The sequence below is a fragment of the Mus pahari genome, chromosome 8 (genome assembly GCF_900095145.1).
Source record: "Mus pahari chromosome 8, PAHARI_EIJ_v1.1, whole genome shotgun sequence".
In the NCBI taxonomy this organism is placed as follows: Eukaryota; Metazoa; Chordata; class Mammalia; order Rodentia; family Muridae; genus Mus; species Mus pahari.
This window is the reverse complement of record NC_034597.1, coordinates 24,299,231-24,320,982: the sequence shown is the minus strand read 5'-3', so window position 1 is coordinate 24,320,982 and position 21,752 is coordinate 24,299,231. Positions and strand designations below refer to the sequence as shown.

The 21,752-nt window shown below is 45.7% G+C and overlaps 1 protein-coding gene across 1 annotated transcript in view; it reads left to right on the top strand.

Annotated features, from left to right (window-relative positions):
* The window catches only part of Wdfy4 (WDFY family member 4), a 237,520-nt gene that overhangs the window by 153,157 nt on the left and 62,611 nt on the right, over positions 1–21,752 (top strand). The window contains exons 41-45 of the mRNA XM_029541917.1: positions 24–227; positions 1,520–1,571; positions 4,346–4,527; positions 14,235–14,383; positions 19,900–20,020. Of these exons, the coding sequence (XP_029397777.1) occupies positions 24–227; positions 1,520–1,571; positions 4,346–4,527; positions 14,235–14,383; positions 19,900–20,020 (708 nt within the window). The remainder of the gene's footprint in view (positions 1–23; positions 228–1,519; positions 1,572–4,345; positions 4,528–14,234; positions 14,384–19,899; positions 20,021–21,752) is intronic.

Sequence of the window (21,752 nt, the reverse complement as noted above, 5' to 3'; positions counted from 1 at the left end):
GGTGTTGCATTCCTGCTTTGCAGAGGAGAAAAAGTGCCAGCATCAAGGCAGCCACAGCCTGGGCCAGGATGCGGGAACAGCTCTTTGGGGAGCTGGGATTGTGGGGCCAAATGACAGAATCCACACACTGCTCCCAGTGGGAACTGGACAGGAGGGAAGGACCGGCTCGCATGAGGAAACGCATCAGACGCCTGTTTGCATGGGAGGCCCTGAACCTAGGATGCAAGGTAGGTGTTGGATATGGTGGGAAGTGTGCAGAGATGGCTGTGTGTTCTCCACCCCTCCCCTCACCACGAAGACAGCATGCAGGAGACGCCTCAGGATAATCTACAAGCTTGGTTCTTGAGGTAATTTAACAAGGAAAAAAAGTGAGGCACTAAATCCCGGGCCCCCAAAGTCTGAATGAATAGGTGGATGAGTGGTGGGTGGGGCAATGTGTGAATGGGTTATACTTATCAAACCCTGACCCATCACCACAAGGCAACCCACAAACATCCAGGAGGATCCTACCTGGCATTGGCCACTGCTGGCTCATGTGAGTCTTTTGTCATTGAACATTTGGTATCTGTACTGTTAGGAATTTGTTATTGCACAAAATCCTGTAATAAGTTTGCAATGAATAAAACCTCCTAAACTCAGCAATTCTGCAAGCTCAAACCAGTGACCCGCTTAGTCCGCATAACACCCAGGCTGTATTGACTTCCAAGTGGGGGGATCTGGCCAGCCCTGCGAGTTGGCTCCCTGAACTTCTTACCACTAGATCATCAGAAACATATTTTCTTCATTTTTAAGGGGCAGAATTCATTTGAATCTATTTTATAGTGGATAAAGAAAAAAAACTGGCAATAGTTTTTTTTATGTCCTCATTGAACATTCTTAATTTAAAATTATTATCATATGACAGCCTCTGGGAGCATTGGGGTACTGGGAATTTTCCCATCATCCATTCCAAGATGTGGTGTTAGTTTTGTTCTCTAGTCTGTTAGCCCAGCATCTTTATGCATCCTAAGCTCCCTGAAACTTAATGAGAAAGTTTAATTTATTCAGTAGTAGACACTTGTGTTTTAACTGTCATCAATGACTGGGAGCCGGCAGTATTTTTCCTCAAATCATTTTGTAGGATTTGGGGGCAGAAGAAAGGTATCTTGTTCATTATGTGGGCAACAAGGTCAAGGCTCACGTCTGTAACTTGGTCACTGGTCCCTATGGCCAGCCGTCTAGCCCAGATCCTCTTCAGGCTGACCACAGGTAGACATCCAACATCCTGTCTAACCCTAACCTGGCACCTCCTTTGATAATTACCGTAAATCCTACTTAAAGGAAGAATGCAGTTTCCACTCTCACTGAGAAACAATAAACACTTGCATTTTGACATGATCCTGTAGGGTTTAGCCTTCCTCTTGTAGCCGAGTCTGGGGTAACTTGAGGGGATTACACATCTATCTGTGAATTCGTGGAAAGCAGTCAGGTCCAAGCAATGTTTGGGATTTATTTTCTCTGCTCTCTCATCCTATTTCAGGAGAGCCAAGAAGGAAAGGGTGATGTTTCTCAGACAAATGCTGGAAACCAAGGTATCAAGTTTATAAATTTATCTTTTTCCTTTCAGTAATTAAACATATTGCTGATTTTATGTAATACCTCATTAAAGATATCACTGTGTGTGTGTAGAGGGGAAGGGATGCTAGGAACAGGAGATGCTGGCGCAGGATCCTTCAGTACTGTGCTTCAGAAGGAATGGGGTTTACTCCAGACCCAGAGCTCTTTGTGCGGGAGAGTTTTGGTAAGCTTAGAATAGTAAGCATGGGTGCCTCATCAGTTTGGTACATTGCATAGACTTTTAAAGTGCTCTAAATCAGTTCAAATACATGTTCTGTATGTGGTCAAAACATGTAGAAGGATAATAATATCTCTTAGAATAAAAATGGATGGTATAGATATTTAATACTTTCACATTTAAGTCTTCTATTACGAAACACAAACTACACGACAGTCATCATATACATCAGGCTTAAAGACGATGTGTAGAATCACTTCTGACTTGCTGAAAATCTAGGACACACACACACACACACACCACACACCTCATACACACCTCACACACCACGCACACACACACACACACACCTCACACATACACCATACACACACACATACACCACACATACACACACCTCATACACCACACACACACACACACACCTCACACATGAACCATACACACACACACACACCTCACACATGCACCATACACACACACACACACACACACACACACACATCACACATACACACACCTCACACACCATACACATACACACACACCACACACACACATACCTCACACACACCACACACACAGACCTCACACATACCACACACACACACCTCACACACACACACACACATCTCTCACACACACCATACACACACAGACACACACACACCACACACACACACAGACCTCATACACACCACACACACACACACACACAAAATCCACACACAGAGACAGACACACACACATGTGAGAGAGAGGGGGTTGTTTCAATTTTGTGTTTTCACTTGTGACTATCTTTTGAACTCAGACCTGCAGCCTGTGATATGAGTTCCTTAGATCTTAGGGGTGGCCAGTGGCTACTCCTCAACCAGTGGCAGCATCTCTGCACTATTATGCCTGGCTCCTTGCTGCCTGAGTAGCAGGTTTGCTGATGGGGTTGCTGCCTGCCAGCTGGCAGTGACACAAGCCCAGAACTGAGAATCTCGGGTTCTGATTTCAGGTTGACTTTGGGGTTCCACTGTGGCCCGCTCATTAGCTTCTTTTCTCTATGCTCTAAGCTCCTAGCTCCAACATCACAACATCCTCACTTGCTCTACCTCTCTGTGGTAGGGGATAAGTGATGGGAAGTGTGTGCTGACTTTCCATAGATATATCCTTGGGCTGCTTCATCCTCTAGCTGGATGGGCAGAGCCTTTAGGCATCTATAACCTGGGCTTCCTAATATTGCCAGTACAGACCCTAATACAGCAGATCTCTTGCAAAAGAGTAATAAGGACCGTCTCAGGTGCCAGTCCAGAGTTTTGTTCCGTTCAGATGACAAAGCCGGTGAGGACTGGCTCTGGGAGCAGCAGACACTTTTATCCTTCCAGATATAAGATTCCCAGGTTGGAAGGTTGTTAAAGAGCTGAGCTTTGGCACAAAGAAAATGACACATAGCTGTGCAGTATGACTAGCATGCCCATTGCAGCCATGGGCACACTGGGAACACGTGGGTAGAGAAAGATCAAGATGAGGACATCCATTCTGTCATCTGCTTAGCTTTGGTCCAGATGTCCTGGCTCTTGGCAAACAAATCGAGAAATGAACAGAAATGACAGCAAAGTTACATTTTGTTGTTGTTGTTGCTGCTGCTGCTAAGGCCATTGTGTTTCTAAAGAGCAGGAGAGGAACTTGTCGATTATGAAATAGCTGCACAATGGAATACTTCTATACCCTTTTAATTGTTGGAAAAACTTTTAAGTGGCTTGGGAAAGTACTAATGATGTAATCTTGGATGAAAGTTTGTAAATGCAAAATTTACATTATGTTAGAAATCACATATACACATACATACAGAAAAGATAGCAGAAGCTGTTAGTCACTCTGTGAATGGTGCAGCTAAACACACTGAGGCAGAAAGGAGCTTGCATTGTACACAGGGATGCCTGCTTCCCGTTCCCTCCAATTCAGTAGCCATATGGCCGTGGGCAGTCCCAAACTGTATTCAGATATTTTCATTTGCAAACTGAGGGTGAGATGCTGCAGCTGAGACAGGACTACATAGATGCTACCACAGTGACCAGTCCAGAGCACCTACTGGAGACTGAGACTTGTCATGCTTTAGGGCACACACGTGTGGTGTTTTGTTTTGTTTTGTTTTGTTTTGTTTTTGTTCATCAGTGCACCATGGCATTTCTGATTCCTTTAAACAAAATATTAGGGCTTCTATTGTTTAGAAATATCAATGACACCCTTGTAGAAGAGAGAATAAATGGGTTCAGAAGGAGCCAATCCTATACGGACCTAAGGAGAGATGCTCCATTGATCAGTGAGAATGAATTCCAAAATGTTGCTTTGCATCCATTTGATAGCTGTAGAGGAGCCAGGGCTAGGCACACCCAGTTGAACCAGCTTGCAGGTACGTGAGCTATAACACAGGTCAGGTGGCTGTGTTCCTTCTCGGAACCGTGGAAGGACACACTGACCACCACTACACCAGAGCCTCACAGTTCCTCTCAGTGACAAAGGCTCATGTTGTATGCTTCCCATTGTGACGTCATGTGGCTCACACCAAGGCAATGTGTCCAGTTTTCACGACTGCAGATGAGCTGACAACAGAGGAAGCCGAGAGCAGGCCTGATGAAGTGGGAGTGGATTGCACACAATTGACCTTCTTTCCTGCTTTGCATGAAAGTCTGCACTCAGAAGACTTCTTGGAATTGTGCCGGGAGAGAACAGTTATTTTACAAGAGCTTCTTGATGGAGAAAAGGTAATAAACACATTGGTAGAGTCTCAGTAATCCATTAAGACTGTCTGATGGCACAGAACTAGGATGATATCGGTCATATAGGGAATCTTCAATAATGTTCACACCTGCCCACTACGTACAAAATGAGCAGAGGGGGCAGGCTCCTAATTTCCATGGTCTCCTGTATACACTGTGTCAAAACATCTGCAAGATGAGACTCAAGCTAACAATCTGTGGGATAAAGTCTTCTAAATGTTTCACCTGACTTTGTAGCAATTCCTGGACCTCCCACCAAAATCTGGCCACCCTGAAAGTACACCTACACCCGAGGGGCACTATGCTTTGTCATGCTTACCAGCATGCTCCCTGACCATCTCTCAGGCCTAGGAGTGCATGGGTTGAGTTGTGTGTAGTGCCATGCATCTTCCAAAGGCTTGTATGGAGAAGAAGTGTGTACAAGCCTTAGAGACAGGCCTGAGCTGGTGAGCAAAAAATTTTGGGTCCTAGTGGGTGGTATTTAGATGTCCCAGCATGGGCACAGGAATGTGTATTAGCTTCAGATTGCTGCAACAAAATAACTAAGAAAGTTTACTTATAAAGACAAAAACTTGTTTAGGCCCAGATTTCTAGAGTTCAAGTCCAACATAAAGTGAAAATAAATAAATAAATAACCAATAAAAATAAATAAGTATGAAAGGTGCTCAACCCTGCAATGCTCCGTTAGTTTTCCGTTGCTAACATATGGACATGAACTTAGTGACTTGAAACAATATGTAGTAACTTTCTGGGGAATCCAGCAGTGTGGGGCTCTGCTGGTTCATGTAGAGCCTCAGAGTACAGCGATGCTGCCAGTGGCTGGGGAGCCTTCTGGAGGCTCTGGGAATCTATTCCTTTCCAGGCTCATTCAGTTGCTGGCAGACTTTGGTTCATGCCTCTGTGTGTGTGAGGGTTGATGGCTGTCAGCTGAGTCCTGCTCAACTTCTTGGGAAAGGCCTGCTCTCCTCACCCTGTGGTCCCCTCTCCCCATCTTCCTAGGCAGCAAGCAGCTTGTGTCAAGCCTTTCTTACTGGTGAATCTCTCTGCTTCTGCCTTACCCAGCCTTTGTCTTCTCTTCTGTTGCTCATGTCTGCTGGAATCCTATGCTGCTGGAGTCAGAGCTCACTTTGGCCTCACCAGATGATCCAGGAAGCTCCCCAGACGTCAGGTCCCCACAGAGTAACCATCTAGCCTATGTGTGATACCGGACCAGGGTCTCAGAGGATGTCTTTGAGTTATAGCCTGTTATACTGGGTATTCCCTGTGCCCACTTCTCGCTCAATGCCTATCTTCAGTCTCTGGGAAAATTCTATAGTCACCCAAGTGTCCTTATTCTTCTAAGACCAACAAGGTGGTATTGGAGTTCAGCCTTTCTTGGCACAACTGTGGGTAAGTTCTGAGGTTTATAGACCTGGCCCAGAGGAATCCCAGTTCCAACCTCTTGCAGCCAACAGAAATCCTTGACACATTCCCTATGTCTGAGAGTCTTGTCTTTGTCATTGTACGGCTTTCTCAGGCACATGCACATCCAGTGACAGCCTTATTGGGGCCTCATTCTGGTGGACTAGGATCTGGACTGTGTATAAGTGACTGCCTTTCCCCGTATAGAGGGAAGGCAAGCAGCAGAGACTTCATCCTCCCTGGAGTTTTACTTAAGCTTCAGTCTTCCTTGGCTTCCCTGTCACACAGCAGGATGCTGTCACAGTGCCCAGCAGGCATCCCTAGAATGTGCTTGAATCCCAGCAGGGGTAGAAAGATATGAGGAAGTTAAAACTGCCCGGCTCCTCCTTCGTGCTTGTGATCCTGTATCTGCAGGGAGAGGCTGGGTGCAGGAGAAGGAAATCCAACATCAGCCACCTGGAACTGGAAGCAGACATCTGTACAAGATGAGTCTCACCCAGGCTGAGCACTGGTGCTTTGCAAGTGATGTGTGGATTCATTTCATAGGCTGTGCTTGATGTCTCCTGCGTAGGTCACATGCCTCGTCTCCAGGACATAGTTCCTGGTCTGTTGTGGCCTTGGCTCTGATCTATAATGACCTCATCCCTGGTCTACCAGAGTCTTATCCCTGGTCCATCACTGTAATTGGACTTTTGGCTACTTTGTTGGATTCTTTTATCTACCTCCTCCCAAACTTTATCCCATCCTTCCAATCCCCCCCCCACACACACACACCCCAGGTGGGAGAGAAAGAAGGTTGGAGAGGAGAGAGGGTGTTGATCTTGTCAGACTACTTCCTGCTGATTAGGGCCATTGAGTTCTTTGGGGTGTGTGGTCTTTGCTGTCAGGGTATCTCCAACCAGCAAGCAGCAAGCAGCAAGCAGCAAGCAGCAAGCAGCAAGCAGCAAGCAGCAAGCAGCAACCAGCAACCAGCAACCAGCAACCAGCAAGCAGCACCTGCCTCTCAGGGCCCTGGCATTTATATACCCCGTGAAGAGTCCCCAGAATTTCAAACGTGAACTATCTTCAGCTGACAAAAATCATGCACCTGCCAGAGCACAAGACTAATCATAGTCAGATGTTCGGGACAATAGGAAGTAGGCCCGTATCCCACACCTGGGATTAAAACTAAAACATATTCCCCTATGTTACCTTATGGGAAACGAACATTCTCATTACACACCATGGCCTTGTGCACAGCACACTCTGACTTTATCTCTAGTCTACCATGCCTGATCACTAGTGTATGGCGACCTTATTTCCGCTCTTTCATGGTCTTATCCGTCATCCTCTGTGATGCTGCTTGGTCTACCACTGCTTTTGTCAAATGTGGAACTAGAGTTTGAGGTGGGATGTGTGAGTGTGGGGACTTCGGAATATGAACACCCTCAAGCAAATAGAAAGTTTACCCATGTCTTCACAAGACACCAGACCTCCCACATTTTCCAAATTTCCTAGGACAGGACATGGTGATGTAACCATGTTTGCATCTCAGAGTCTCATTCTGCTGCCCCCCCACCCCAATATCCTTTATTCTTCTTCCTAGAGACCCCAGGGCATAAATTCCTTCTAGTAAACCTGGTGGTCTGTCTCTGATGAGACCTTGGAGTTGCAGAATCTATCCGAGACCCAGGGATGTCACAGCCCTGGGACTCCAGGGTGGCTTCAGCAGAACTCATTTCCTTGTGTGATCAACTGAGCCCTTGCTGCCTCCAGCAATACCTGGGAAGGTAATTATTCCGTTACTCAGCGCTGCCTTTGCACCATTGATTAATGATTCCCAGAACTACAGCACATTTCCCTGCAAACAGCTCCATTTGCTGTTTGTGCGGTGAATTTAATGCATGTTAATTGTGGGCCCGTCAGTCACTCCATGCTGGGGGTCATACCCTTCCATGGGGCTTCTGGATCCATCCAGACTTAGAACTCCATTCCAGGGTTAGATTCTCTCTGCTGTTTGGTATTATTATCTTTGATTACATGGCAAATTAAGCAAATTTGCATACAAACTAAATGTCAAATGTGACTTGGACTGTGATAGCCAGATCAAAGGGAGAAGTTTTTGCTCTGGACAGCATCGCTCACAAGCTCTTCCCAGGTGTCTTTAACGAAAGCTGCTTGCAGGAGGCTAACAAGGGTATTAACATTGTTGTTTCTGAACTGCCTCTTTGAGTGAATCACTAGGACTTGATAAAAAGCACAGCTGTCTACATCATCCCTGATTAATGCCTTCTGAGGCCCTCTGCAACATACTTTTTGTACAAAGTGACCCCTGAGTTGACTTATAACTTGCCTTCCTCATTTCTGTACATGCATAAGCTCATATACATGCATGTGCATGGCTGGCCCTTTTCCTAATTATACAGAAGTTTTTCTTTCACATACATATTTAATTATGTATGTATGTATGTATGTATGGTAACCCTAATCCAGCCTCGGGGCTACCTCTTTGTGACTTAGTCTTTCCCATACAGCCTATGCTAGACACAGGCTTCACTGTTCTTTCAAACACCTGTCCTTTCCCATCTTAGCTTTACAGCAGCCTCAGTTAGATCATAAACCCCTTGAAGGCACAATTCCATTCCCTCTGTGTCTTCAGTGGGTGGGGCACTTGCTAATACTGCTATGTGAGAGTGAGTGAATGAAGGAACCAATAGACAGGTGTATTCCAAGCAATACCCTTAGATCACATGAAACAGCTTTGCTCTCTGCCTAGCTGGTGTCCTTGGCTCACCTTAACGAGTGTTCTTCATATCATCTGCACCAGCATCTTCTAGGTGCTCTCAGAATGCTACTTCTAAGCCCCAACTCTGCACCTGCTAGACTGCGACTTTTAGAAACACGACCTGGGAGGATGAGGTTAGGACTCTTAATGTTCTGATGTTTCCAGGAAATACCTCTTAGTTAGCTTTTTGTCACTGCTTCAAAACACTTGAAGAAAACAACTTTTAAAAAAGGAAAGTTTTATTTTAGTTTACAGTTAGTAGAGGTGTTGGCTCTGCTGCTTTCAGTTTGAGTTAAGGGGAGAAGATCATGGTGGCTGAAACACATGGCAGGGATTGGTTGCTCACTGGTGACCAGGAAGCAGAGAGAGAGAGAGAGAGAGAGAGAGAGAGAGAGAGAGAGAGAGAGAGAGAGAGAGAGCAGTCAGGCAAAGGAAAGGCCTAAAGTGACTCATCTTCTCCAACTAGGGCTCAGATTTAGTAAGGCGTGAAATGGCAAGTTCATCCATGGATTAATACATTGATTAATTAGGCTAGATCTCTCACGATCCAGTCCCCTGGCAATTATCCCATCAGCCAGCTGGCCACCGAGCCTTTAACATGGGGCCTTTAGTGTTTCCATCTCAGCAGATCCTCCAATCCAGGTTTATAGCACTCAGAGATCCTAGCCAGATACGCTGTGGGTGAATTGCTAACACATGCCCTCAGTGACTGCGGGGGTGAGCGCTGTGCTTTGAACCGTCTTCGGGGTTTGTGGTATGCTTCACATTACACTGGAGTAGGCAAACGTGTCAAAGTCACTATCTTTCCACCTGGCCCCCAGAGCCTGAAGAGAGAGGAGGGAGGCTTGGCTTCATTGCTTCTGTGGAAGTGACATAGGCAGGCAGGCAGGGGGCGTCCCTGCTCCTTGTCTGGGAGAGAGTTCTTACAGAGACCCAGCACTGCTCTTCTTAGCCTTACTGCTGTGTTGATACACTCAAGCTAGTGGAACCTCCACGTTGCTTTAGGATTCTTTTCTCTCATTCATAGTGTGACTGAAGCTCGAGGTAATTGTGGTCCAGTTAGAAAAAAGTAGGGAGTTCTTGGGAATGAACCCAATTATGATTCTGGTAGCCTGTCCCTTTTTGATAGTTTTAATTTATTTTTTCTCAGCAATATTTTTGAAAATCAAGTATATAATCAAACCCTCATACCCTCAGAGGCTATCAATAAATTCTACCACCTGTGAAGGAAAAAAAAATTAAAGCATTGTGTCTGAACTGAGATCTTGTTCTTGCAGGCTCCAATCTGTCCATTCTTCCCTAGACAACACAGTACGGCAGTGTAGACAGTGCTGGCATGCTATTGAGTATTATAAATCACCTGAAGATGATTTAAAGCATTAGGAGAGACAGAAGGGACTCAAGTATCTGTGAAATTTGGTGACAGTGGGCAGAGGTTCTCGAAGTGTCCCCAAGGATACCAAGGGCTGATTGTCCCTGAACTGTTCGCTAGTCCTAATAGCATGAACTGAGGGCACAGGAAAGAATTACATTGTCCACCTGCTCACAGACAGAAGAGAGAGAATAGACATGGGCCTCTCCAGTGATGGCTGCTTCCACTGACCCGTCTGGGCCTCAGCCTTTCTGTCTACAGACTTTAGTGCCACACAAGATTATAGACTAGTTATGCTACCGACAGCTTCCAAAGATGTGTGGTTGACCTTGCCCTTCCTAGACACACCACTGAGACCTGGCTTTGGGGCCATGTGCTCTTACAAGCTAACACCCGGTGACTCCGGTTGTTGTTGTCCCTCGTGTTTTATCTCCAGCCTCTCCGGCTTTCTGGACAACCTGTTGGTCACCATCCACAGATGGAGGCATATTTACGTTCTTAGTTATCCACCCACTGGGAATGACCATATATCACCTAGCATGTCTTTAAAAAGTTCTCCTGGAGAAGCAAAAGTTCCCCTTGTCTGAAGTGATCGATAGCATCAAGGCATGAGGGATTTCTTAGTCATGAGTAAACACGGATGGAGTCCTCTCAGGGCTCATTTAAATGGAAGAGCAGGTAATAGTTCACTTGGGCTCGTTTTCTAGATTTTAAAATGCCATTTCTTTTCTAGCAGAATCAATTTTTAAGCTATTAACCCAGCTCTCTTTAGACATTTTTCTTGTGGTTTGGTTTATTCTGGTTGTTACTTAAGCCTCCCCAAAGGGAAGCATCAGAGCAGATTGTGGCCTGTGAGCCAAAGCCCCACTGCTGGAACTGTGGAGGGTTTAATGGGGATGGTACTGAGGGGAGGGGAGATGTTCTGGGGTGCCTATGCCAGGGCTGGTGCTGTGGCTTCATGTGTCACCTTATGAACTTGGGGATGGGACCTCAAAATTGAACCTGTAAAAGATACAAGAAAAAAAAAAGTGTAAGCAGCCTGGCATAACTCTCTGTTATCAGTCTGTATTGTGAGACTATACTAAAGGACCTGAAGCTCCGTGCTTTATGAAGAAAAGAGATTTCCTTAGGTTTATGAGTCTGAATAGCTGAGGGCTCATATGTGGTAATTATCTTCTAGATGACAGAGTCTCAGGATGACACAGGGTCTCATGTCACAAGATACAGGGAGTATGTGTGAATGTGAGTCTTTCTTCTGATATTCTTTTAAGGAAAGCATCCAGTCTTAGCGGCTTCACCCTGATGATATTCTTTATATACTAGTATACTACATATTATAAGTATACTATAAATATAAATATACCATATATGCTAGGGGATCCAAAGAGCCCCTCCTCTACACCCTCTTACCTCACAATGGGCATTAAACTGAGTTCTTAGAAAATATAGTCAAGCCGGATTCAAGTTGTAGCGCCCTCCTAACAATGGTGGCAATGCATAAACTTAGTGCTGCTTTGCGAGGGAGCCATTGGCAATAGCTATGGGAATTTAAACCCCCTCACCCTGAGCCTCCAGTCTTGTTCACAGAACTTTATTCCTTCCCTGTACCCACCAATTCAAAGTGACATGCACAGAATGAGTTTGGCAGAACTACGTAGGCCAAATATTTGAAAGCAATTTAATCTATAAAAGATTGGTCAAATATCCTGCAACATAGTAAAAATCAGACAAGTCTACAGGAGGTCATTAGGAAGGGGCCCTGTGATGGGCTGCAGACTAGCTGTAGCAAGGTAACTGTGAAACATGGTATTTATGTGAAGACAGAAAAGTGTAAAAAAAAAAAAAAAAAAAAAAGCCCGGCTTGCATTCAAAAGGCCTTTGTGAGGCAGCCAGACATCCCTTGATTCCTAGCCTGGTTTCTCTCTAATCTTTGTAAACTCACTGTAAGATGAAACATCCTAAAACTACAGTGCACTGAATCCACCAAACCAAATAATGGAGTCCACCAAACCACTGAATCCACCAAACCTAACCACTGAATCCACCAAATAGTAAACTGATTGAATCTATGGTGAAGCCCTAACGGTGAAGCTGCCTTTTCTAAAGGCCTTATCAGCTCAGGCTGTTTGCAGGAACTGAGCCTCAGCCTTGGCTTTTCTGGGATGAACCACATTCAAACCACTGTGCTCGTGACCGTGGTGAAACTTGTGCTTCCTTACCTAGTTCTTGAGATGGGTTTTGTGGTGCAGCCTGGCTTCAAACAAGCCTTGCAACTAAAATCCTCCTGGTTCAGATTGCCAAGTAGTGGGACTACAGACACATGCCGCATTCAGCCTTTACATCACTCCCCAACTTACACACACACACACACACACACACACACACACACACACACAGACCACAGACTCATACCCCACACACATATCACATCACTTATCCACCCCCCAACACACACACTCCACACTCACCACACACAGTCACATACCACACAAAGTACACACATACACACACACACACACACACACACACACACACACTTACACATATACCTTCCCTCAGATTTTAGTACTGCCATTTATAGGTATACGCCACATTCAGTCTTTGGGTCAATCTCTCCCAGACACCCCTGCCCCTTCACACTTTAGTGCTGGCATTATAGGTGTGTGCCACCCCTGCCATTCAGTTTTGCATTTGTAAGGATGGAAATACTTGGAGACAATATGGACGTTGGCCTTATTCTTAGTCCCTTTGGGTTTCTTTCATTATTTATTCATTCTTGCTGGAATCTAAGGCATTGCATTGTCGCAGGTCAAAATCCTTGGAGATCAAGCTGGAATCTCCATGTGGACATGCTCTCAGGAAGTATTTTGGAGTGGGGAAGTCAGAGCTGACCTGGGATGGTTGTAATACACAGCTGATCACACCCAAGCAGTGGCTCTGAATTGAGGCAAAGGGATTCTAGTCTCATGACTCATGTTGGCCTGTTGTTGAGGGCAAGTTGTCACTGATGCCCCTGGTGCGCTCTGTCAGTGAAGGAGTGTGGCATGTGGTCCAGGAGCAAGTGTCTACATGAACAATGAACATCCAATATCCATGCTTGCCTTGGCTTTACAGAGACAGCAGTACCAAGCTTACACTTGTTCTGAACATACCTGGGTTCTATTCCTGGCTCGGCTACTCATTGGCTATTACCAGATAGTCCCTGGACAAATGTTTGTCCCCAGTAAAACATTGTTATGGAGCTTAACAGAAGAGAAACAACTTTGACATGCTTAGGAACCACAGCAGTGAATCTCAAGTGGTACATCTACAAATCACTCCCCAGCATAAGGCTCAGGAAATGTGGCAGAAGAAGGGGGCAGAGAGATTTTAAGAGCCAGAGAAACAGGGAATTTGGTGTGATATGTGTCTCCTAGGAATGGTCAGAAGATACTCCTAGAAAGTTCACCTACATGACGACCTAAACATTATCCAACAAGGACAAGAACAATAGATGTGCTAATGGGGATAGGAGAAAGCAAAGGAGGCTTAATCCTACCCAAAGAACTGCCTGCAACTAAGGACTGCTGAGAGCAGGAGAAAGAGTCTCCTGTTGGAGCACACCAATTGGTTATTCAATACCAAATGATCAGCCCCGAAAACATACTTACAAGTCACATTGCACAGACTGAACAGGTTATATTTAAAAATATATATGCATAAATGTGTGTGTGTGTAAAACAATAATTAATAGCAATAGAAGTCTTCAATTTGAAAAAGAGTAAAGAGGGATATGTCAGAGGATTTGGAGGGATAAAAGGGAAAGGAGAAATGGCATATATATATATGGCATATATATAAATGGCATATATATAAATGGCATATATATAAATGGCATATATATATAAATGGCATATATATATATATATATATATATATATATATATATATATATATCCAGATAGATTGATTAGGGTGGTTGTGTCCATGTGTAGATTAAAAACTATATGGGATGATGGTATCACTGTGCCACATGGGTTGTGGTTAAGATTGCAGCCCACCATTCTTGCAAGCCACTACCACTGACAGTTCTAACTGTCCTGTGAGTTCTTCATAAAAGTCACGGGCATGTTTCCCAGGCATGCAGTCTGACTCTAGCACCCTCTCCCCCTCCAGGTGTCACAGAAGATCCCCATGGTGATTGTGCAGGGACACCTGGTCTCAGAGGGGATCCTGCTCTTTGGCCAGCAACACTTCTACATCTGTGAGAACTTTACTCTGTCTCCTACAGGCGATGTCTACTGCACCCACCACTGTTTATCCAAGTAAGTTCTCTACTTCCCCCAGCAGACTCCTCCAAGCCCTGCCTATTTCTGGTTCCCTCTTTTCCCCTTCCTACTGGTTATCATAGGCGTAGAGCCATGGAATAAAATAGATGACTCTCCAAAGACAGCCTATGGGCTGGGTAGCAACATGGCAGTCCTGTATGTCTCGCCTGCCAGGCCATGTATCTTAGCACTTGGGGACCTTCCATCAGGTTATTTGGATAACAGACTCCAGTCACATCAGGGTATGCATTCAACTCATTGTTCTATATGAGATAGTGGCTGCTGCCCAAGGCACTTGAATGACATGGGCTACACAGACGGGCTTCTTGGAAAAGAGGTCAGAGCACACTATCATTCTGGAACAAAACATACATGATACAGGGGCACTTCTGTTACCATAGCTGGGGGACATCCTGACTGATGTGGTAAGGGAGAGCTGCCTGATAATATGGCTAAAATCTAATAAGGGTGGAGGTTTGGACAGGACTTTTTCCAGCCATTATCCAGGTAGGGTGGCACATGGGTTATCCCAACACTCAGGAGGCTGAGACAGGGAGATGCCAAGTGTGAGGCCAGCAAGAGCTACAAGGGAGAATCCTATCTCAAGAAAAACAATGCCAAGTGACCAAATGAGGAAGTGATGCCTTCCGTCTTTACCACAACTAGTAGCAGACATCATCAGCAGAAAACCTTAAGGCCTCTCTGTAGTATCAGATGTTTGCTCCTTTGGGGTTCAGACAGCTCCTACTGACTAGTACTCCACAGGGTACTGCACTCTGTGCTCATGAAGGACAACCATCCGAAGTCAGACCAATAGTGTTTTATGGTCGTCGAGTTGTGTGTTTTCTCATGGTCTTTGTTCTTGATGGAGAGTTTTTCACTGTGGCCTGCCATGGTTCCTCTGGTGACAGAGCGACTCCTTAATCTAGTGACTTTCAAAGTGGCTTACGCCAGAGTCACCCAGAAGTATCATTAGCACACAGACTTCTGGGCTCTGCCCTTTCACTAGTTTCTAATTTGGTAGGTCTGGTGGGATCTGATATTTTGCCAGCTCCTAGCTCAGGCTGATTCGACTAGTCATCAGGGACTATATACTTCGGAAGCCATTGTTTACAGATGTTGGCAAAGAATTCAGTCTTGACCTGTCAGTAGTAAGAGTTTTAACTCCCAGCTATCATGATTCCAAGAAGCCAGAGTTAAAGGGTATATGCAAGAGTGTATGCCAGCCCACCCTGTTTAGATTACGGTTGAAATTTGCTTTATTATACTTACTGACGTCCTCTCTTGCTAATTTCCATCTTTTATTCATACCAAAACCTCTCCCACTGCTACAAGTCTTTGATGATTTTCCAAAGCTGGAGGAGCATAATTAATACTTGGCACACTCATTCCATCTTCTCACTCATGTTTTATTGATACCGATCAATACGGACACTGGGTTCGCAGGCTGGCCTTTCTACGCTGATGAAAGCTCTCTGGTCTTTCTATTGTTCAGCATGCCCATGTAACGACATGTACAACCCATTGCTTCTAACTTCACTTGGGCTTGGATTAAGCTGGCCTTAGATAAGATGTTATTGATCAGCTACCCTTTGTTTTAATCATCAAGCCGTCTATCCCTGCACTAGTAATAGAAGCCCAGTGGTTGGACACTTGACTTATAATGGCAAGAGTGATTTCCCTTGTCTGGAAATGTACTTTCTAAAACTTGGGTAGAACGGAAATTACTGACTACCTTGGGGTATCTCCAGAGAATTGCCTGGGTATTTTTAGTCACCCCAAAGAAGTATTTGTTAATCAGACTTTCACTGCCCCCACCAGCCTTCTCTAAGGCCTGAGAAAGTGCTGGCACTACGAGAAAAGCAGCGATCCCAGCCAGGCTCCCAGATCCTGTCAGATCAATGGGATTTGGGCCGTATTTTGACCATGGAGACTAAGGAAGGTACATAAATAAGCCTGTTAAAAATAAAGCTGGGCCAACCCTGAAATGCTTCTCTAAAAGCCATTGAGTTGAGCATAGCTGAGCATTAGACCTTGGAAGAGGCTTGCTGCTGTACCATAAAAATATCTCCAATCAAGTCCAAGAACACTAAACGCCCTCGAGGTGACTGGACTTAGGCATGTACTGCAGAGATGGAGAAGGTCCAGAGAAGCTTGGCTCTTAGTGACACTGGGCTCTCTCCTCGGTGGAATGTTCAGTGGCTGTATTAGTTTGTTAGGGCTGTCAAGGATCTGGTGGCCTGAAAGGATCACAGAATTTTATACTTACGCAGCTAAAAGGATGAATCAAGGTGTCAGCAGCTCTTTCTCAGTTGCTCCAGGGGAGAAGCCTTTCTCTTTCCCCTCAGCTTCTGGTGTCTGGGCTATCCTTGGAATTCCTTGACTTGTATATAGACACATCTGCCAGCTACACAACTGTCTTCTTTCTCGGGGTTCACAGGTTCCCTTCTATGATGTCATCAGTTATATTGGATTAGGGACCACTCCAGTGACTTGATTTTAGCTTGAAGGCTTCTATAGATGACCCATTTTCAAATGAAGTCACATTGTGACATCAACCTATCTCTTTAGGAAGTCAAAGTTCTACCCTAAACAGTGGCATCTATGGGAACCTTGGAGATCAGGTATGGAACACTCATTTCCTGTCCATGGATTGTCGGGCATCATTGCTCTGTTGAGTTCAATTGTGCAAAGTTACTCAACATCAGCCATGTGTGTGCACGGTGGTGGCTCCACTGCTACAGTGACATACTATCTCTAAAATGTTTAGATCCCTGAGAGATTCCAGCTTCACACTACCACTATCATTCTGACAAAATCGAGTGACTTCAAATGGAGGCCAACTGAAGTTTATTTTGCCTTGAAGCCTACTTCAGCTGTCAGAAACTAGGCCAGTCGGCATCACAGCCATCATTTACCCGGCACAGTGGGGTTTCCTGATATAATTATTAAAATCTATATTAAAGGAACTCGAGATAATTTTATATGTGGAGGAGATTACCTGGAAGTAGAACTCTGAACAGCATCCTGTGACCTGCAACAACAGGTCCTCCTGATAACGAACTAGGATTAACCTGCTCCTTCCTTCCCAATAACCTTGGATGTCTGAGCTCTGATCTATCTTGATTTACTTAGCATGATATGTAAGAATGGTTATCTAGAGCACCCAGTGGCACCTGTATAAATGCTGTATAAATGTAGCCAGCCTCAACTTGGACGTCAACCAGTGAACTCAGCAATGATATAGTTTAACTTTTCTAAGGATCCGTGGCTGTCGGTTCTATCCTACGTAGTTACACAGACCTAGAGGCATGTGAAAAACATGGCTACTTCTTTTCTCCCAATGCCCCATGTTCCAGTACAGGCTGCCCACAGTTCACTTGTGTCAGCTGTGGGACCTATAGCATGGGGTAAACTAAAGAGAAGGAGCTGGAAAAGGTTCCACAACAACTCTGAGGAGAGCCTCCAAGGACACTGCTGAGTGAACCTGAGTTTAAGAGTCAAGAGGACCTGGGTCAAGAGTCAAGAGGACCTGATGCAGTAGCAAACTGCAACCTTGGGGAAAGTATTGCCTCTGGAAAGCAGCTTCCAGGTTTATAACTGGAAAGGAGCATGGTGCATGCTTGGGGAGACTGATTTAGGAACAAAATAAATAGTGGATGTGGGAGTTCTGGGCAGCCAGGGAGCATGGCGGTCACTTAGCAAGCAAACACAAGGCTCAGGGGAAGACGAGGGAACAGAAGCCATGAGTAGAGGCTGCCTTCACCCAGCCTACACAGGAGATGCTGTGGAGGAGCTAAGGTGCAGAGAGGACTTTCTGTAGGTCTCATAGCAGGAGCCTATGGAACACAAGAAAGATTAGCGCTTATCATTCCCACCAGACCTTGGCCTGAATGCCTTTGAGCTTAAGCAAAGGGTGGGAGGTAGAATAATCACCACTGCACCCCTCCCCCCTGTGAAAGTCAGAAATACTTGGAAACAACTCAACTTCCACCCAGTGGTGGCTCTAGTAATGCACAGTGAACTCCAGCCAGCAATAGCCTCTTGGCCAAGGCTTCCCAAAACCAAAACCACATTTTCTCTTTGATTAGCCCTACAGCAATGTGGCTCTGAGCAGAGGGGCCAGGAGGGGTTGCAAAGAGCCTGTTTGTGTCCTTGAAGACATCTGTATAAGGATCTACCCAAAGAGTCTAGATTTCCACCCCGGCCTACAGGGACCTTCAACTAGATGGGAAACTCCAAGCTCCTTGTGGTATGGAACCTGGACCACCAGTGACTAGACCAGAAACCCCACCAGGTCTGTGAGAACCTGACTCTCAGCCATGGAGTGGTGGCGTGGGACCTCATGGGTAACTCTAGGGCTAGCACCAGGAGGGGATGAAATAGTTTCCCTGCCTCCACTCCCCTCCCTCATATCTATCCACACCTTGGCAAGGTTTTCTTCAACTCTGGCCTCTCTAGTCCTCTGATTAGAAATGTGTTAGGGCACGTGCCATTTATCTGAAAGGGAAATGTTATCAGAATGATCAGAATGTTTGTGGTGGTATACACAGAGTTTGAGATAAAATAGAATCTAAATAAATACAAAAAAACCTGGCCACATTGCCTAGCTATTCATAAATGGATCTGTCTATAGAGTTAATTTTACTTCCCAAGACCCCATCTGTGTGAGAACTGAGAGTTCCCCCACCTCAACTACACAGAACATTCTCTTTGGAAATAACTATCCAGACAAATCTGCGGTTCTCTGCACCCTCCACTTCCTTCCAAACAGAGAGGCTCACTCTGAACCTTTTGATGGGAATACCTCTCCAGACCATCTTCTGTGTTACACAGACTAGCCCTCCGTGTTGGAAGAGGTGGGACTTAGGTCACGCATGTCTCTGCTCTGCTCTTTGGTAGGATGCTGCTTGCCCTCTAAGGCCTAGTTTTGGAGAGTTTAGAAGATGATCAATCCCTTCTCTCATCCAAGCCTGGATTTTGCAAACCAAATGTGTTCTAGTATGTTTTTTTTTTTCCTGTCATGTGATTATACCATGTCTTCTAATCCACTGGCTCTCTGTCTTATGACAGGTGCATCCATTCTAGGTGGTCTATCTCATGACCACTGCATCCAACCACTCTGGGTGGTCTATCTCAACAGCTTGCAGGGTCACTAAAGACTCAGGATTGGAGGGTGTAGGTCCAAAGTTCCAAAGATCCATGTGGTGTAACAAAGTTGCAGACTTCTGAACCTAGGGAGTTTTCTCATATACCCAGCCCCTGCACCCTGGGTCAACGTGACTCTTCACCTGTGAGGCTAGCTCTCTGCCTACTCTTCAAGGGCAGAACTTAGTAGATATGGGAGGCTATCAGCTCATCAAATCAGCAGAGCAGTTGGCATAACTACGGCCCTTTCCCAGGGTAGCTCTGAAAACTGGTGCCAGGAGAGGGGAGGAACTGGGGGAAGACTGTAAGTACCTTCTTTGATGGATGTCCATGTGTGTACATATCATATCTTATTTCCTTTTCAGTATCAGTGACCCCTTCATTTTCAACATGTGCAGCAAAGACCGGTCCTCTGACCATTACTCCTGCCAGCGCCATGCCTACAGTGACCTCAGAGAGCTCCGACAGGCCCGCTTTCTCCTTCAGGTTAGTTGAGGGGTCCTGACCCACCCAGGGTGTAAGGAGGTGGATTGCTTATTATGACACAGGTGAACCAGGAACCATCAGACATATGTCTCTGTGGTTCCTCTTGGCTCCTATAAGTAGCCCAGGACTCTTATGGAGAAACCTTGAGTTTCACTTCCCTGGGCTTCATCTGGATCCCAGAGGACTTGGAGCTCTGGCAATCTCAACAGGCTCTTCAGCCAAGGCAAAAACTGCTGGGTTGTTCTAGCTCACAGAGTCTTCCAGGAGTCAGCATCTTCTTTGTGGGATAAAGCTATGCTGAAGCTTTAGGAATCTTGGGCATCACAGAGAGCTTGTGACCCAGAGGCATCCTGAATACATGTCACCAGTCCCCTCCTGACTTCCCCCCAGAACTTGCCTAGCTCTGAGAGTCTCATTATGTCCCAGGCCAAATGATTTAGGGATTGGATGACTGTTCCCTCTGACACATCTCCCAGAGCCTCCCCACTGCTTCAGTGGCATCCTATGTTCTAATCAGAGATGGAGCAGCTCCTGTAAGGGAATGAGTTCAGCCATGAGATCCTGCGCAGTGCTCTGCATAGAACATTCCATTTAGAAGCATCACTTGCAGCATGGGTAGGAGAAAGAGCTCTGAACCCTAGTGGTGTACACCCCCAAAATACCTCCATGAGTCTAACTCAATAGGGTCAGGGCTGCCTCCCCAAGCCTTCAGGACATGGGAAGAGTCCCCTTTGCTCCCAAGGGCAATGCATTTCTATGCCCTCTCTATCCTGTTTTAGCTCCTGAATAAATGATACAAAGACCTGGTATATTTTATTAACAAGCTGAAAGCCCTATTAACTGGGTAGGTATTCATCTAGTCTAACCCTACTATGCTAACTTGGCCACTTCCCAGCCATGTGATCCTTTTCCTGTAATCTGAGTCTTGCTCAGGCTCTCTCTAATCCATGTTTGTCTTCATGACAACTCCTGGTTTCTCCATACCTTCTTCTCTTCCCCTCCTCCCTCCCTTGTCTCTGGATTCCTCTAACTGGGATCAGAAGCCCTGCCTTCCCTCTTTCCTCTGCCTAGTTATTGGCTGAATCAGCTCTTTATTAGCCAATCAGAGACCAGAGATACTTGACCATGCCTACTCCCAGACTGCAACCAGATGTCTGGGCATAGAAATCAGCATCCAAATACACGGTGCTCAAACCCATCCCAACAGGAGAGGACCAGGGTTCATCCCTCTCTGCAGTTTCTGGGATACTTCCCAAGGACAGAAATGGGCACTACTTGACTTGGAAGAACCGACTAAGGGCTGCTTGGATCTGTGGCTTCATTTGGGCTGTGTGGAACACTTTAATTCTTCTTGGAAGCCTCTTGCAGGAGTGTTGTTACTCCCTAAAGTTTGAAGCTGGGGAAGATCTTTCAGGGGAGTAAATTCTAGAGTTCTAGCTATCCTGCTGGCCCCAACAGAGTCCTTTTCCTCAACTGTTGCTGCTTTTGCCTGAAGGCTTTACTGCTTATTTTTCCTGATCCTGAGCTCTTTCTAAAGGACATGGCAAATGTGAGGACACAGAGTAAGGAAGAAGTCCTCACCAGGACGAGGCCAGGCAAGGTAGTTGGTCTGGAGAGCCCTTGATCACTTCTCCAAGCCATCTCACACTTGGCCATGTCAGCCATGCCTTGCCCTTGGCACACCGTGCACACAGCACTGAGCACCTACTGGATGCACACAGCACTGAGCACA